The 17354-nt window shown below is 41.4% G+C and overlaps 2 protein-coding genes across 2 annotated transcripts; both read left to right on the top strand.

Moving 5' to 3' along the window:
- Window positions 1-1046: 1046 nt before the first annotated feature.
- LOC114567273 (serine/threonine-protein kinase pim-1) lies at window positions 1047-7865 on the top strand. The gene is made up of 9 exons (XM_028596305.1): window positions 1047-1209; window positions 1742-1957; window positions 2997-3143; window positions 3270-3364; window positions 3445-3492; window positions 3636-3854; window positions 5567-5747; window positions 5869-6039; window positions 6141-7865. The coding sequence occupies exons 1-9, from the start codon at window positions 1155-1157 to the stop codon at window positions 6230-6232; spliced, it is 1224 nt and encodes a 407-aa protein (XP_028452106.1). The 5' UTR covers window positions 1047-1154; the 3' UTR covers window positions 6233-7865.
- Window positions 7866-8612: 747 nt separating this feature from the next.
- Window positions 8613-13765, top strand: LOC114567077 (splicing regulatory glutamine/lysine-rich protein 1-like). The gene is made up of 3 exons (XM_028595976.1): window positions 8613-11711; window positions 12093-12905; window positions 13400-13765. Exons 1-2 carry the CDS (start codon window positions 10610-10612, stop codon window positions 12212-12214), a joined length of 1224 nt encoding a protein of 407 aa, XP_028451777.1. The 5' UTR covers window positions 8613-10609; the 3' UTR covers window positions 12215-12905; window positions 13400-13765.
- The last annotated feature ends 3589 nt before the right edge of the window (window positions 13766-17354 follow it).

Below are 17354 nucleotides of genomic sequence, written 5' to 3'. Positions count from 1 at the left end.
ATTCTCATGGTCAAACTGATATCAAACTGATATTAACTTTGTTGCTGCACTCTTGTTGCTTTCTGACCACCGTCATACAGTGCTGCTGTACAACAGTACAACAGTATCCTTTTCTCATTTTGCATGACTAAGCTGTCACAGTGCTCTTCCACTAAACACACAACTATGATTTGTATCCTCATAAAGCATAGCCAGCTTGACTGATTATTTTTATTTCTTACACTGGTGGCAGTCTGTGCATGTACTGTGTATGCACTGTTACTTTTTATGTATTAGTATGTTTTAGACATTTTAATGTAGAAATAGTACATAATATATCTTTAACAGCAGATACTGAATGTGTTCAAGACAAATTTTCTTAATCTTATCTTAAAAGTTAGGAGATCACGTAAGTCAGCATAGATCCTCTACAAATTTGCCTGGCAGTCCATCTAACAGTTTGCCATCCCTAAAGCCAAAAATCCTTCTGTATTTAGTGTTTGACTTTTAGATCAATATGAACCGTTCATAAAAATAACCTTAGGACATTATGATAGGTAGGAAAGTCAGCCAGATGACTGAGAAGGAGTCGATATCAAGCATTTAATGAGCTGGTCTCATTGGTCGCTTTTAAGAAGATGCTAAATGACGCTAAAAGGAGGCAGACACATCTGGCTGTAGATGTATTTATGATTGTGGTTGACTTGGGAAATATTTGCAGCTTTAGTTGTTATTATTTATTTTTTATTTTTTTGTGTACTTTGTGTGTATGTGTGACTGTACTGCTGCCTGTCTTGGCCAGGACAATCTTGAAAAATAGATTTTTAATCTCTTGGATTTTTCCTGGTTAAATTCAAATTAAATAAACTCAACACCCAATATGCTTGTATTGTAAGAATCGTTTGAAAAACCTCTACCTATTCAAATACACACACACACTAATCTATTCTGAACCCTAATTTGCATATTCCAGAACACTTCTTTGTGATGTTACTGACATGACCTCATGATAGAACTTGTCCCAATGTTCCGTGTTCCGGTCACCTGACCTTCAGAACACACACACACACACACACACACACACACTGGGAAGTTCACTCTTAAGATACTTGTGTTGGATCTTCATTCACTCGTTACTCTGAAGTTATTGTGTTAGAAACTTCTTTAACATTATCATGAAAAAAGACTATGCAAAGACTGTCGTTGCTCTGGCCCTAAGAAGAGTCCGAGGTAAGTGTGAAATCAAGGCATCAAACCTGCCATCACTCATGTTAATGATCCATTTAACTTATTAGGTAGAGTAGGCAGAATAAATACTAGGGCTGTGCTCGATTAAAGAAATTCTTAGTCGACTAACACTCATTCAATTGTATCGACTAATCGATTAGTTGATTTAATCGACAGATCTGTAAATCCGAGTTTCTCCTCAAAGAGTCATGCAAAAGCACCACTTTAATTCTTGTGTTTACCAGAGATGTGCTCGTACTTGGAAATAAGTCATTCAGCATGAAGAAAGTATAAAACTTGACTAATCGACCAAAGAAATCTAAGTTGACTAAGACCAAAACAACAGATTAGTCGACTAATCGACTAAGAGGGAGCAGCCCTAATAAATACCTTAAAATATACACCTCTAATTTCTGCTATTGAGCCCTTTATCACACTGTGATCTGTGTCTGTACTGTGGGATAATAAGAAATGACAATTTAAAACATTTAGCGACTATAATTCACAACAAATTGATGTTTTTTCTCATTTGTAGAGCGCAGGTGTTCAGCGTCTGCAAATGATGGCCCGACTAGGACGATTAAAAGAAAGGCCACTCGTGGCAGGAAGACCCTTAGAAAAAAGACAAGGGTCCTGGAAACTGAACACCCAAACACCTCTAAGGGTGATGTCGGTGTGAGAGGAGTGAAGAGGACAAGATTTGACCTTAACAAGCATGACATGGACACGGCATCCTGCTCAGCAGACACTGGTAGGCTGTGGCCTGATCATGTGATATTACTGCTGGGAGTGTACAGTATACCTCTATCGTTTTACTGAATACGAGGATCTGGACAGTGGTGGAAGAAGAACTAAAATCTTTAACTTAACTTAAAGTAGCAATACATAGGTGATACATAATTAAAAGTCCTGCATTCAAAATCTTGTAAAGTACAAGTATCTTTAGAATTGTACCTAAGTACAGTATTTGAGTAAATGATCTTAGTTTCTTCACATCCCTGGGTTCAAATTTAGTGGATTCGTTATTACAGAAATGTCCATTAACTAGGGAATTGGCAAATTGATCTAAATACACTTTAGTTCACCTGAATTACAAAGGAAAACACATTTTCTTCCCTCTAGTGGTATCTATTTATGCAGATAGTTTTGGATTTTTTTCACCCAGGTTTTGAGATATTTGTCTTTTTTGAGATTTTTGCATCGGAATAGTGCCCTGGGAAAAAAAGATAATCCACTGAACACACTGGTGGCAGATTCTTTGGGACTATTTCTTTGGTAAAAGGTAGTTCCAATATGAACTGTTCATGCTGAGGCTTGTGGATTATCCAGAGTAACAAGGAGTTTTTGGAGATAGATGTTGCTAAAATGTTCTTAAATGTTTCATTGCTGTGAGCACCACAAACTCCACTCCATTCACCTCCATTGTATTGGGGTGGAGAGACAGATATCTCTAAACCTGGACAAATAAAACCCAAACTATCTGCACGGATAAATACCACTAGAGGACAGTGAGAAATATTGTTTTTAATAAAGTCTTGGCAGAATTTTTTAAAACTTTAGACAGAACCAGGCTAACCGTTTCCCCCAGCCTCAAGAGTCTTTATGCTAAGTTAGGCTAACTACAGCTCAACTCCAGCTTTGCCGGCAGAGCAGAAAAGATTCATATGTGCCATTTTGGAAGGCACTGAATGACGGCCTGTTTTTTCGTTTAGTTTGGAGGACTTATTGTCCAAGTTAGTGCTGGTGACTGTCAACAAGCTGATGTTCCTCTGGGGGGTTTTCTCATATAGAAAGCTGCAATACATCTGTGTATGATGTGGGCAAGAGAGGTGTTAAGAGGAAGGCCGTCGCCGATGGAGAAGGACCAAGCAGGAAAATAAAAAAGAAATCAAACCTGAAGGAGATCAAACTGGATTTGTCCATCGCTGCCCTAACAGGTCAGTAGATAGTAATACATGTAGGGTTTGGCTTTATGTTAGCATGATTTACATTAGGTGTAATATTACATAATTGGTGTTCCTCACAGCTGTATTAAAACAAAATATGCGTCTTTGTCTGTTTAGCAAAATTTAAGGCCAAATACCTCGAGCAGGATCAGCTGGGCGTGGGAGGATGTGGATCTGTGTTTGCCGGATATCGCAGAGCAGATCATTTACCTGTAAGTGTTACACACGCATTCTTGAACACAGACACAGTATGGTCCGGAAGTGCTAACCAAAGTCCTGTTTTTCCTCGTAGGTTGCCATCAAACGCATACCAAAGGACAGAATCCTCTGCAAAGAAGTGGTAAGTGAGCAACACCTACTGCTGTTGAAATGAGCTGTATTCAGCACTGCACTCTCTTACTGAATGCATTATGGATGAATGATTCTATATTATTCTCTAAAACGTTCCTCTGCCTCATCCTCCATTTTGTTGTGATGTTTCAGGACCAGAATGGGAAGCAGCTGTCCGCGGAGGTCGCCGTCATGTTAAAACTTGCGGCTGGAACAAGTGGATCAGTGGGGACGTCAGCATCAGTGTCCCTACTGGACTGGTATGATTTGAACCAGGAGCTGATCCTGGTGCTGGAGAGACCAGTTCCCTCCAAGGACCTACTCAATTACATCGAGGACAACGGAGGTTCCCTACCGGAGGAACAGACCAAGGTAAGCTACTAGAGGATCCTGTGTGTGTGTGTGTGTGTGTGTGAACATTGTACTCACCATAAGTCATTGCTCTGATGGAGCAAGAAACAGGCTGTGGAGGCAGTCAAACAGGTTGTAAACAAAGCCCCAGCCAAACAAAGAGAGAAACAAACGGAAATTATAACCACCTCCACTGAAAATCTTTTGAGTATTTCGGAAACTTCCGAAGAAATTTGAGATTCGCTGTGCAAGTCAGTCAAACCCATTTCCAATTTTTCCAAATCGAGGCACCAATCACAACCGTTGAGGCGGGCTTTACACAATGACGATAGCGCAGCGACGGCGAGCAGATTTTTGTTTACATTCGCCATCGAAGCGCAGCAGCCCATTGATGCCGCGGTCGCTTAACCTGACTCCGCCAGATGGATTGCTTCGCATTTGCTCGGCATATCCATCTGGGAACTTTCCGTTGGAGAACTTTTGGGAAGGGGCGGAAATACTGGTTATTTGATTGGATGAACCATCTGTCTATCACTTATGTTGGTGATAGACGGGCCAAATCAACCAATCAGATCAACGAAGCGTATGAAAATACAACCACAAGCCCGCCCCTGCTGTTGCAGGCAAAGCATAGCTCGTTAGCTCAGCATGCTAGCAACATGTCGGTAAAGGAGATTTGCCGGTTGTGTAACGAGAATTTAGGAATAAAAGGCACCATTTCAGGTTCCCGGACCATATTCCGAAAGAAGGATCCAAGAGAAAAAAAGCATTAGCGAGCGGCTAACAGAATTAGGGCTACCGCTGTCTGAAAATACTGGTTAGCTGATTGGATAAACCATCTGTCTATCACCACCTAAACCCGCCTCAAAACCAACGCTGATTGGCCCGGTCGTTTGGCTAACGGCTCCAAATTTTCTCTGCCTCAAGATGCCAGACTGATCTGCGAGTGGAGAACTGGAGCTCGCCAGATCAGGACGGTCTCACGAGGCTAGCGGTCGCTGCTACGTCACCAGGATCGTTGGTCTGATTGGTTGGTTGAAGGACTATCCAATTGCGCCCAGAGGCATTTGAGCGGCGTCCGTTGGTGACCCCCTCTTTGGAAATGAGCTGCAAATGAACGTTCCCCAGACCCACTCTCAGTTACAACTGAGAAGGGTCTGGTGTCAACCAGGCTAGGCTACAGGCAGTTGTAGTTAGAGATGGCCCGATACTACTTTTTTGCTTCCCGATACCGATTCCGATACCTGAACTTGCGTATCGGCCGATATCGAGTACCGATCCGATACCAGTGTGTCATATATTTTATTATGTTTTAACAGCTGTATACTACTATCCCTGTATGGATGTGATATGATTTCTATCTTTGTTGTCGGTCTGGCTCAGGTTAAACTCTTTGTGAAACATGAACAAACACAAACAATGAATGCCCCAGAACTTTCTTTTATTCTCCAGTTTGACAGTCAGTTATAACGGAAAAAGAACATAAATAAACTACTTTAACGTAGATTTTCTTTAAGGCTTTATTACGTGGTATCGGATCGGTGCATAAACTCCAGTACTTCCCGATACCGATACCAGCGTTTTAGGCAGTATCGGAGCCGATACCGATACTGGTATCGGTATGGGAACATCTCTAGTTGTGGTCAACTTTTAATGACAGCGATCACAGCCATGAGAAAATGTCATACAACCCTCCTCTCCTGATCCCTCATCTCTCTCCTTTTGTCTCTCAGATCATACTGACACAGCTTGTTGATGCAGCAATTGAACTTGAGAACCATTGCATCTTTCACCGAGACATCAAGGTTGAAAATATACTAATCGAGACCGGTTCAGATGTCCCTCGCGTTCGCCTTATCGACTTCGGACTGAGTTGCTTCACTAAGAAAGGATCCCTTTACCGCAATTTCTACGGTAAGGAGTCTAGCTTCTACTCTGCTCTTCACTAACTTACTTATTTATGACTCTTACATTTAGACAAAGCTTCTTCTCCGCCTCATCCTCACCGTCGTATTATTACGTCCGTGTATTGTAGGTACCCCTTCTCACATCCCTCCCGAGTGGTACAGTCATTGTTCCTACAGGCCCGGCCCCACCACAGTGTGGCAGCTGGGAGTGGTCATGTTTGAAACTCTCCAAGAAGTTCCATTTGAGACCACCAAGTTCCTTGAAAACAAGCTGAGAATCAGCAAACAGCTGTCCAAAAGTAAGAACAAACATACAGCAGGCACAAATCGGTTCATTTTAAGTTCACGTGATGGATCACTGTATCCGTTACCGTCATCTTTCTTCTTCTTCTTTCTCCAGACTGCCAGGATTTCTTGACAATGTGTTTGACCGAAGAACCCCAGCAGCGTCTTACCCTGGAGCAGCTCCAACTTCACCCATGGCTCAGATAAACCAGCACTACACAGACACACACACACTCGCTTAAAGTCCATAAATCTATCCAATGCCATACATAAGTGTCATCCAAGTACTAATGCTGCTCTTTCTTTGACAGAAAGACAGATGTGAGAAACTGTTGCTTGACATATTTAATCGGACCTATCTAATTGAACTTGGATATTGGACTTTTTACAGTAATTGGCCTTTGTTCAGATCCTGTAGCACCCCCAGCCGTCCCAGGAGAGGGGATCTCTCTTTGAATTGCCTTTCCCGAGGTTTCTTCCCATTTCTGCTAGCCTCAGGATTTTGGGGAGTTTTTCCTTGTCTTCTTAGAGAGCTTGGGCTGGGTCAGGAGCTGCTGCTAATATAGGCTGTGAGAGCCTAATTAGCTATTATGTGATATAATAGTCTAAATCCGAGCCATAAAAATAAACTGCAATTAAAATCAAAACCCAATGAATTCACCTTTTCATCATAAATTAAAAAAGAGTGACATAAACAAAACAAAAATGAACAGGAAAACTTGAACAGACACTTGAACAGAAAAACATAATACATAGGGATAACCTAAATAAAATCGTTTTAAGAGATTATGAGAAGCTCCAGAGCTGAGGGGCCCGGTCACCTGCAGGTCTGGATTCAGGAGCAGCCTGAGGAGACCTGCCTCTGGGATAGCGCTGTGTTAGTATGTAGGGGAGCAGCAATTCCCATCAACTCTAAAACTGAAAATAGAGGTAATGTGATCTTGTTTTTTGGAATTTGTGAAAAGCCCGGCAACTGCATTTTGTACCAGGAAGAGTGAAATGGTTTTGAGACTTAAAACCAGCAGTGGAGGAAGTATTCAGATCCTTTACTTAAGTAAAAGAAGGCTACTTCTAGGCTACTAATACCACACAGTAAAAATACTCTGTTACAGTAAAAATCCTGCATTAAAAACGTTCCCTCAGTTAAAGTCTGTAAGTATAATCAGGAAAATGTAGTTAAAGTATTAAAAGTATATCACATCCATCCCTGTGACTGTTATAATATTATATATTATACATAGAAATACAATGGATTTTATTTCTATGATATTATATTGTTAGATTATTATCACTCATGCATTCATTTAAAAGCAGGATTTTACTGTTGGAGTTGGTTGAGCTGGAGCTCATTTCATTAACTAATGATTTTGTTTTTTATTATGGATTCATCTGCTGATTATTTTTCAGTAAAAAATACAACACCATTTAGAAATTAGAGGAAGCAGGTATAAGTAGGTGAAATAACTTGTTTACTGGTCTGTAGCCAGTCATCAACTGCTACTCAGCATGACTGCTGAAATGAAACTATTAATTATAAATCAAAATCAAATAAAACAAAAATGTTTTTATCTACATCAAGACTAAATGTGCGAATAAATGATGACATAGTCATTTACATGGTCGAGCAATGGATAGCTGTGACTTTAAGGCTCTACATCAGGGGTCTTCAATGTTTTTTAAACCAAGGACCCCTTTACTGAATAAAAAGGGACCTCCTAATAAATATTGTATAAAATAAAGTTGCATATTAGACTAGGCCTACAATACTGTGTAGGGCGGTCTAAAGCCTTTTTACATACCTTTTTTGGATAGAATACTAAGCTATTAAAATCATAATTTTTGGCATGATTTTATAAATCATCTTTTAATGTTACACATACATGTGGCACAGTGAATCCTCAGGATGAACTGGATCTGTGGATGGCTAAGCCTATCATCAGTGTGGATTTATATTTGCTGATAATATGTTGGATTCATGTTAAGGGCCGGGACACATCAGGCCGATTATCGGCCGTGGGACAATCTGGCGAGGTCAGTGACTCAAATCGGTTCGGTGTGTCCCGTGCCGTCGTCCGTCTGGGGGGCTGTCGGCGTTCATTTTGGTCGACGGCAGGCGATATTACGAATCCCACTATGGCCACGCCAAGACCCGCCCTTCAATAGCATTCACACACTACTATTGGCCAGGCGTCCATGCTTACGTGTACAGGTCCTATCCCCTGACCAATCCCCTAACCCTAACCTTAACCACTCGAGGTGAAATGCCTAACCCCAACCAATCAAGCTGCTTCGTAGGGCGGGTCTTGGCGTGGTCTTATTGGGATTCGTAATTTTGCCGGCGGCAGGGCAGTCGGGACTCACCTGGAAATGACGAGCGGAATGAGGTGACTAGAGTCTCTCCCCCTACAGTGACTCTGAGCAGGGGCGTCGGACTGGGGGTAAAACCAATACTGATTACCAGGGCCCAAGGGGAGAGAGGGCCCTTGAAAAGTCTGGAATATATTTTATTTGACCTGGATATTTTCATTTCCTAATTAAATTTCATAATACATGTCAGATGAAATGTAAAATGTGTATTGGCTGGATAACTTGGTTGATTGACTAACTACATTTTGTATACAAAAAAGACTATCTACCTCTATAAGTTTATATGCTAACAGATCCCTATTGATCATATCAAAAGCTTTGTGAAAATCGATAAAGCACGAATATGTTGGCTTATTTTCTCTTATTCTTTTTGTTATAATTGTAGACAATACAAAAATGTGATCTAAGCATGATCTTGATTTCCGGAACCCATTTTGTTCTTCCACAAGGAGCTCTTTTTTCTCTAAATACAACATGAGCCTCTCATTAAGTATTGTAGAATACAGCTTATAAACTTTGCTCATTAGACTAATCCCTCTATTTAAAGGCACCCTTGGATTCTCATTTTGGGATTTTGGTATCGGATTAATAATTGATTTAAGCCACATAGATGGTATTTTGCCGGATTGAAAACATCCTTTAAATAAATCACACAAAATATCAAATAGTTTGGGTTTCTAATAGTTTCTTCCTTTCTATATTATTATTTAAGCACTTCAGAAACATATTTTCTGTTTTACGCATAGATTGCCACAATTTTTTTAACTCTTTGTTCCAATAAGGTTTCGTATTAAATGGCTTTTTTGTTGTAGTTGTCTCCATCTTTAATATCAGACTCTATATCTTCTTTAATCAATTTACAAAGGCCGGCATACCAGTTATCTAGATTTTCTTGTTCTCTAAAACATAATTGTATATCATTCTTAATTTTCAGAAGGGTTGATTGCTGTAAACTGGAGGATAAGAAGTTAACAGGTAAAATCCTGCTGACTTTCCTTTTTGTGGATGAATTTTGTAAACTCTCCTGATAAGCTACATGACAATGAGCCTCAGTCTTTATAAGACATTTTAACCACAGTAAAGAATGATCTGGGACTCTGCTTCTTTCTCCAATCAAATCCATATAATTTGCCATTTTAATTAATTGAATTAAAACTTGAAACTAAAACTTACAGCTAGCTAAGTTAGCTTTAATTGATACCATTAGCTTTTCCCAAACGATAAAAAAAATCAACTGGGAAGTACAAACAGTGAGTGTAATGAAGAATTAATTATTTCAGGCTTAGTAAAAATATAAGCAGTGAGTGTTATAAAGACTTATTTCATTCAGACTTACCAGAAATACTGTAGGCTACGATCACCGGAGACCTCCGTTGACCGCAGCAGTAGGTTCAGCTTTGAATGTCGGCGTGTGATTGGTAGTCTGCGGTCAAGAATCCCACGTTTCCAATTGGTAATCTACAGTCAAACGGAGCAATTTAATTGGGGGAGTCTACGGTCAGTCGACGAATCAGAACGCGTAACTGAACGTACACTTTGCAGGTTCAGCTTTGAATGTCGGCGTGTGATTGGTAGGCGGTCGGCGAATCCTACGTTTCCAATTGGTAGTCTAAAGTCAAACGGAGCGATTTAATTGGGGGAGACTACGGTCAGTCGACGAATCAGAACGCGTAACTGAACGTACACTTTGCACAACGATAGACTCAACTTCTGCTTTTAACAAAGCAACAGAACACAGAGTTCCTTTCAAAACAATCCTTTGGAGAGGTAAGTCGCACTTTACAGCAGAGCTGAAACTACTTTTTTACTCAACTCTTTCTCTTAAGTAGAGCCGTATTTTGTTGGGGAAGGAGTACATTTACGAGGACACTTTAAATTGACCAAGAAGTAATTTCTATACTCTTTGAATTGACTAAGAGGTTTGCAGTCCCTGCACTTGTGACTTTCTGCAGCTTCTATCACAGATCACATGTGAATTAAAGATTATTTCTCAAACGTATGACTAAATAAGTCCTGTTTTAAAATTATCTGTGGGTTGTTGATCTAAAACAAAAATGTCTAGTTTATTTAAGTTAAGTTAGAAGGTTTAGTTAAGTGAAATAACTTGCTTAGTGTGCTGCTTGAAACAATAATGTGATTATCAGTGAAGTAATTGCTGTGTGTGTTTGTACTTGCAGTTTCACAAACGCCAGTATACAACAAAAAATCATTGAGAAAATGTTTAGATCCATTTTTGGACAAAACTTCTTTACAAGACCTCGGTCTTCAGGAGATATGGACTCTTCTTCAAAGAAGTCCAAACAAAGGAGTGAGAGACCTTCGTCTCCTGAAGACCTCAACCCTCCCACCATCTTGAGGGAGCACGGACGAAGGGGTGAGAGACCTTTGTCTAGTGGAGGCACCAACCCTTCTAACATCGTGAAGGAGCGCAGAGAAAGGGGTGAGGGCTCTTTGTCTTGTGCAGAACACAAGCCCTCTACCACCAGGCAGCAAGCATGGAGGGGTGAGAGCCCTTCGTCGTCATCTTCTGAAGATGACCAGCGTTGTACCACCAGGCTGCGAGTTCGAAGGTTTGAGAGCCCTTCCTTTTCATCCTCTGAAGACAAGCAGCCTACTACTCGGAGGCGGCAGCAAGCATGGAGGGGTGAGAGCCCTTCGTCGTCATCTTCTGAAGATGACCAGCGTTCTACCTTAAGGCAGCAAGTACGAAGGGATGTGAGCTCTCTGTTCATTGTGGGCACCAACCCTTCTGCCATCATGAAGGAGAGCAGGCAAAGGGGAGAGAGCTCTTTGTCTTCCTCTTCTGAAGAGGATGAGCCTTCTACCATCAAGCAGCGAGTACGAAGGTTTGAGAGCCCTTCCTCTTCATCCTCCGAAGACAAGCAGCCTACTACTCCAAGGCGGCAGCAAGCATGGAGAGGTGAGAGCCCTTCGTCATCATCTTCTGAAGATGACCAGCGTTGTACCACCAGGCTGCGAGTACGAAGGGATGTGAGCTCTTTGTTCTTCGTAGGCACAAACATGAAGGAGCGCAGGCGAAAGGGTGAGAGCCCTTTGTCTTGTGCAGAAAACATGCCCTCTACCACTAGTGCAAGAAAGGAGACGGAGATCATTGAAAGAGAAAAGCAGCGTTTGGAGGAGGGTTTAAAAAGAGAAAGAGAGAGGTGTGAAAAGATGAAGAGAAAGAACCAGAAGAAGGAGAGGAAAACGTTTAGTCTGCGTTCACGAATGTACATTTGGTGGCTCAATGGCAAGATAGACAACATTGCCAGGGACATCCAATCAACCGTGGTGGATGAGAGTTACCGCCTCCGTCATGGTAAGAAAGTAAACTTACATTTTGTCACATAAAATGTCATACAGGTGTATGTATAGCCTCCTTTTAGATCACAGTAGATCAGTGGTGGAACAAGTATTCAATTTCTTCAGTGGTAAAAGTTCCAACACCACTATTAAAAAGAAATGAAAACTCCATTACAAGTAAAAGTCCTTGATTTAAAGTCCTAAAAAGTGAAATTATTATTCACTAAATTCATTGAAAGTAAGTAAAAGTAGTCAGAAAACCAGCCCATGTGACTAATGCAGGCTAATTACATTACACTGAACCGTTACAATGAAACACACAAGGTGTGTTAATTAGCGAATTAGCGAGTGTACAACTGGACTCCAGACTTAACCTTTCATATGCTTTTGGTTACAGATCCCCTCAGAAATCCAGAGAAAATGGCAGAAAAAGAACGTCTGCTTGACCTAAGGAGGGAGCTGGTCATGTACAAACGCAGACAAGAATTTAAGGTGGAGAGGGAAGTGAGGAAGCAATGACTGAAGGCATTGGAGCGCAGGTGAAAGGTTGAGAACCCTTTGTCTTGTTCAGAAAACACGCCCTGTACCACCAGGCAGCAAGAACAAAGGGCTGAGAGACCTTCCTCTTCGTCTTCTGAAGACAACGAGCCTTCTACCACAAGGAGGCCGCAACAAGGAAGTCCTTTGTCCTTCGTAGACATCAACCTTTCTACCACCTTTAGGCAGAATGGAGGAATTGGTAAGAACCATTTGCCCTGCATTGACATTGACCAGCCTAGCATCTGGTGGTAGCACGTACGAAGGGGAGAGAGACCTTTGTCTCGTGGAGATTTCAACTCTTCAAACACCTTGAGGCAGATTGGACGAAGTTGTGACAGCCCTTCCTCTACATCTTTGTCTTCTGAAGACGACGAGCCTTCTACCACAAGGAGGCAGTAAGAAAGAAGGGCTAATAGCCCTTTATCTGTCAATCTGAGTGCAAGAAAGGAGAGGGAGTTCATTGAAAGAGAAAAGCAGCATTTGGAGGAGGAGGGTTTAAAAAAAGAAAGAGAGAGGTGTGAAAAGATGAAGAGAAAGAACCAGGAGAAGGAGAGGAAAATGTTTAGTGTGCGTTCAAGAATGTACATTTGGTGGCTCAATGGCAAGATAGACAACATTGCCAGGGACATCCAATCGACCTTTGTGGATGAGAGTTACCGCCTCCGTCATGGTAAGAAAGTAAACTTACATTTTGTCACATAAAATGTAATACAGGTGTATGTATAGCCTCCTTTTAGATCACAGTAGATCAGTGGTGGAACAAGTATTCACTTTCTTCCCTGGTAAAAGTTCCAACACCACTATGTAAAAAAAAAAAAAAAAAAAAAAAAAAAAAAAAAAAAAAACTCCATTACAAGTAAAAGTCCTTCATTTAAAGTCCTAAAAAGTGAAATTATTATTCACTAAATTCATTGAAAGTAAGTAAAAGTAGTCAGAAAACCAGCCCATGTGACTAATGCAAGCTAATTACATTACACTGAACCGTTACAATGAAATTAATTAGAGGTGTTAGCTAAGATAGCTTTTATCTCACTTATGGCGCCAGGCCAACATGTATTCTTAACAACTTGCAACAAAACAAATATGTTGATTATTTCCTTTTGGGAGGGGTGCAAGTGTACAACTGGACTCCAGACTTAACCTTTCATATGCTTTTGGTTACAGATCCCCTCAGAAATCCAGAGAAAATGGCAGAAAAAGAACGTCTGCTTGACCGAAAGGAGGGAGCTGGTCATGTACAAACGCAGACAAGAATTTAAGGTGGAGAGGGAAGTGAGGAAGCAAAGACTGAAGCTAGAGAGGAAGGAAATAAATGCGAAGAAGATGGAGAATATCTTTGAGTTATGCAGCAACTCAGAATACCCAGCTATGTTAAATTTTTTCTACGGACCAATGCCAGTCAGGTCACATATATATAAAATGGCACCAAATAGAGAGAGGTAATTGAGGGAGACGGCAAACATTTCAGATTTGGTAGAGCGGGCGCCCATATATAGAGGTTTACTCCTCGACGCAGCGGGCCTGGGTTCAACTCCAACCTGCAGCCCTTTGCTGCATGTCATTCCCCCCTCTCTCTTCCCTTTCATGTCTTCAGCTGTCCTGTAGAAATAAAGGCTGAAAATGGCCAAAAAAAATAACTTCGAAGATAAAAAGACAAGGAAGAAAGGCAAGAATAGGTCAGAACAAGCGACAAAACCTTTAAAAAAAAGAAGAAAAGGTGACAAACTTCAGAAACAGCGACAATAACTTGGAAAAAAGAGACAAACTTGGAAAAATAAAGACAGTAGAAGTAACTACAGTCTTAAAACTGAAAAACATTTAGCAAAAAATGTCACGTACCCCCTGCAGTTCTCCAAAGTACCCCTAGGGGTACACGTACCCCCATTTGAGAAACACTGGATTAGATCAATGGCTCACAGGTGGAGTGGGTCCTGAGTCCCGAGGAGACTTAATAATAGATTTAATAATAGATTTTATTTGTAATGCACTTTACATTTGGAGTAAATCTCAAAGTGCTACAGTTAAGATCGTAAAAGCATGGTAAAAACATCAATATAACATACAAATAGACAGCGCAACGACTTGCAGGGTTAATTAAAACTCATAAGTTCTGCTAAATAGAATTTTGTTTTTAGTCGTTTTTTTAAAAGTCTCAATAGTTTGAGGTGCCCTGAGAAGGTCGGGGAGGGCGTTCCAGATCCGAGGAGCGGCAAAACAAAAAGCCCGATCACCCACGGTGCTGAGCTTAGTCCTGGGGGGAAGGAGGCGGTTTGAGTTTGTTGAACGGAGGGAATCGAGTTGTAGTTAGAGGGCTGAGTAGTTCTTTCAGATGGGGGGGAGGCATTTCAATAGATGCACTGGTGGGTAAGGATTATATTCAATCGTGGCAGAACCAGTTTTTCAGCCTCTGCTAAGGTGAGTGCCCTCCAGGAGGCGCTACAGGAGCCTCTGTTCCAGCCCCCCCCCCTGCTGCTCAGTGCTCCTTTGTTTGGTTCGTGCTTCATGATGAAGATGAGAACAGGTAAACAGCCCAACCCATTTTAACGTTTCATTGCATTGATTCAGATGTAGATTGTATTCATCTTTTGTTTAGAAGTTTTTTTATCATAAGGAGCTTTTTATACTTATATTTTAAGTTAAAGTAGCAATTCCACAGTGTAAAAATACTCCATTAGAAGTAAAAGTACTCATTATAAAAAAAATTGACAATATATGATACCTTATGAAAGTGAATTATTATTGCAAATGGTGAGTAAGCAGCATTGTATTGTTGTAGCTAGTCGACATGTAGCTCATGTCACGCCCCGGCCTGCTGTGACTTCTGCACGGTGACTGTGTGTGTGTGTGTGTGTGTGTGTGTGTGTGTGTGTGTGAGAATGTGTGTGAATGTGTGTGAATGTGTTTTGGTTTATTTCTTCATTTTGTTATGTCTGCCGTGCGTTTGGTTTTTTCTCTTTCTGTCTGTGTTTATGTTCCCCCCCTACGTGTTCCACAGAGTGAGGACCCCCCATTGATGCTCCCCCCCCCTCCCCGGTACCAGGTGCAGTCAGCGCCCCTCCTCCATCATCTGCCTTCAGATGCCAGTCTGAAACTTTCCTGGATTGTTGCTGACCACTGAGTATGCTCTTTCACCAGCCTTCTAGAGTTGAGTCTAGTTTGTTGTTGTTGTACTTCCCTGTCTGCTCCGCTCCCTGACGGGACTAACTGGAAGATCTCTGTTCTCAGGAATAACCTCAGAGTCCTCTGCTGCCAATAGCCACGCCCCGCACTGGAACAGCAAGTCTGCAGCCCCACTGAGGAACACAGCCCAGCACCACCACTGCCAGTCCAGCCATCTTCAGCACCCAGCACCCCCTCTGCCAGACAGTCCAGCCGTCTTCAGACCCAGCACCCCCACTGCCAGTCCAGCCGTCTTCAGACCCAGCACCCCCACTGCCAGTCCAGCCATCTTCAGACCCAGCACCCCCACTGCCAGTCCAGCCATCTTCAGACCCAGCACCCCCACTGCCAGTCCAGCCATCTTCGTACCCAGCACCCCCACTGTCAGTCCAGCCATCTTCGGACCCAGCACCCCCACTGCCAGTCCAGCCATCTTCGGACCCAGCACCCCATCTGCGTCATTTGTATGTGAAACATTAAAGGCCACACTGGTGTTTTCACTTTAATTGACATCTCCCTCATCATTCTGTTGGAAACTTAGCCGGTTATTTTTAGTGTGTAAAGTCTGGTGATGTCAATGAATTTCAAAGCATAGTTCCACTCAACTTAGCACACAAAATGTGAGATTAGCTTCTAAAATATGATGTATTACAGAATACAACAATTAGTCAATTAATCAATGCAACTGATTCACAGAAAATGAATTAGTTGAATTCAACAACTATTTTGATAGTTGTTGAATTCATTTATTAGGCATAACTTCCATGTCAACATGTCATGGTTCTACCTTTCCAGCTTTTAATTAGACTATTTTTAATAATCTTCATTTATTTGGAATGATTTTGAGGATTAAACTGGCGGTTTGACAAAATAAGCATTGCATAGTGTCAGTGTGGGCTCTGGGTAATTGTGATTTCCAAACTATACAACTTAAACACACATGTTAAAAAATTATAAATGAACAATAAGTCATTACGTTTCAAGCAGTGAGAAACCAAAGCAAGTTTATTCTGACTGAAAAAGTTAAGCGTTAGCTTATTAGAGCTATGACTTTTCATTCATTATTTAGTACAGTTCCCTTTAGATTACATGCTGAGAATGAAAGAAGTAAACAAAAAAATATGTGTGTGTCATAAGCTAAATACACCCAAAAGTCTGGATATATTTGTGCAAAGACTTTGAAAAGTCTCCGAAAAGTCACTGTCTTCCAGGCCAGATTACTAAACTTCTAGAAGTGCTAACGTTACAAAGACACCAAACATATTGCCTGAAAGATGGAGCTATATGGCTACAAGCTACAAACAAGATATGAAGCTGGGTTTAAAGGTCAACAAATACACTGTAATTCCATGATGGATGAAGTATATATATATATATATATATATATATATATATATATATGAAGTATTTTTTACGACCTGGTAGTAAATGCACTTAGTTACATTCCAGCACTGCCAGTGGGGGTCAGCTAGCATGACATGGTCAGATTCTAGTCAGATTGTGAACTTCCTGACCTCGAATGTTGTGGGCAGGGCTAAGTTCGGCTGGCATCCAGGCTAGGGGTCAGCTGTACCCAAGTACAAATTCCCTCAACGTGATTGGATGACATTATGCAGGTGTGTGCAGGTGTGCCTTCTAGTGGACAAATATGTAAATATCAGAAGATGGCAATGAATTCAGGGTCCCTCCCAAGTGGTCAAACTATTTTGTGAGCACTACTGAGGACCCCCTTGGGGTCCCAGATCCCCTGTTGAAGATCTCTGCGTCTACATCATCACCAACACCAGAGACGGTAGTGGTCTTCACTATTTTATTCATGAGAGCAACACTGACAGGACAAAGTCAACAGGAGAGCCACTTTTACCGCAAAGTATCCCAAGTTACATCCAGTCATAGATAGAATGTATGTCTGCTTATCAGTCCGTGTCATCCCTGAACATACAGCAATTTCTTTCTACAT

Source organism: Perca flavescens, chromosome 13, assembly GCF_004354835.1.
Source record: "Perca flavescens isolate YP-PL-M2 chromosome 13, PFLA_1.0, whole genome shotgun sequence".
Classification (NCBI taxonomy): domain Eukaryota; kingdom Metazoa; phylum Chordata; class Actinopteri; order Perciformes; family Percidae; genus Perca; species Perca flavescens.
This window is presented reverse-complemented; position numbering and strand designations above follow the sequence as displayed.

Coding starts and splice junctions, on each gene's coding strand:
- LOC114567077 (XM_028595976.1), top strand. CDS start 10,610: ATGTTTAGATCCATTTTTGGACAAAACTTCTTTACAAGACCTCGGTCT. Junction 11,712..12,092: donor GAGTTACCGCCTCCGTCATG/GTAAGAAAGTAA, acceptor TTTTGGTTACAG/ATCCCCTCAGAAATCCAGAG.
- LOC114567273 (XM_028596305.1), top strand. CDS start 1,155: ATGAAAAAAGACTATGCAAAGACTGTCGTTGCTCTGGCCCTAAGAAGA. Junction 1,958..2,996: donor ATCCTGCTCAGCAGACACTG/GTAGGCTGTGGC, acceptor TTTCTCATATAG/AAAGCTGCAATACATCTGTG. Junction 3,855..5,566: donor TACCGGAGGAACAGACCAAG/GTAAGCTACTAG, acceptor TTTGTCTCTCAG/ATCATACTGACACAGCTTGT.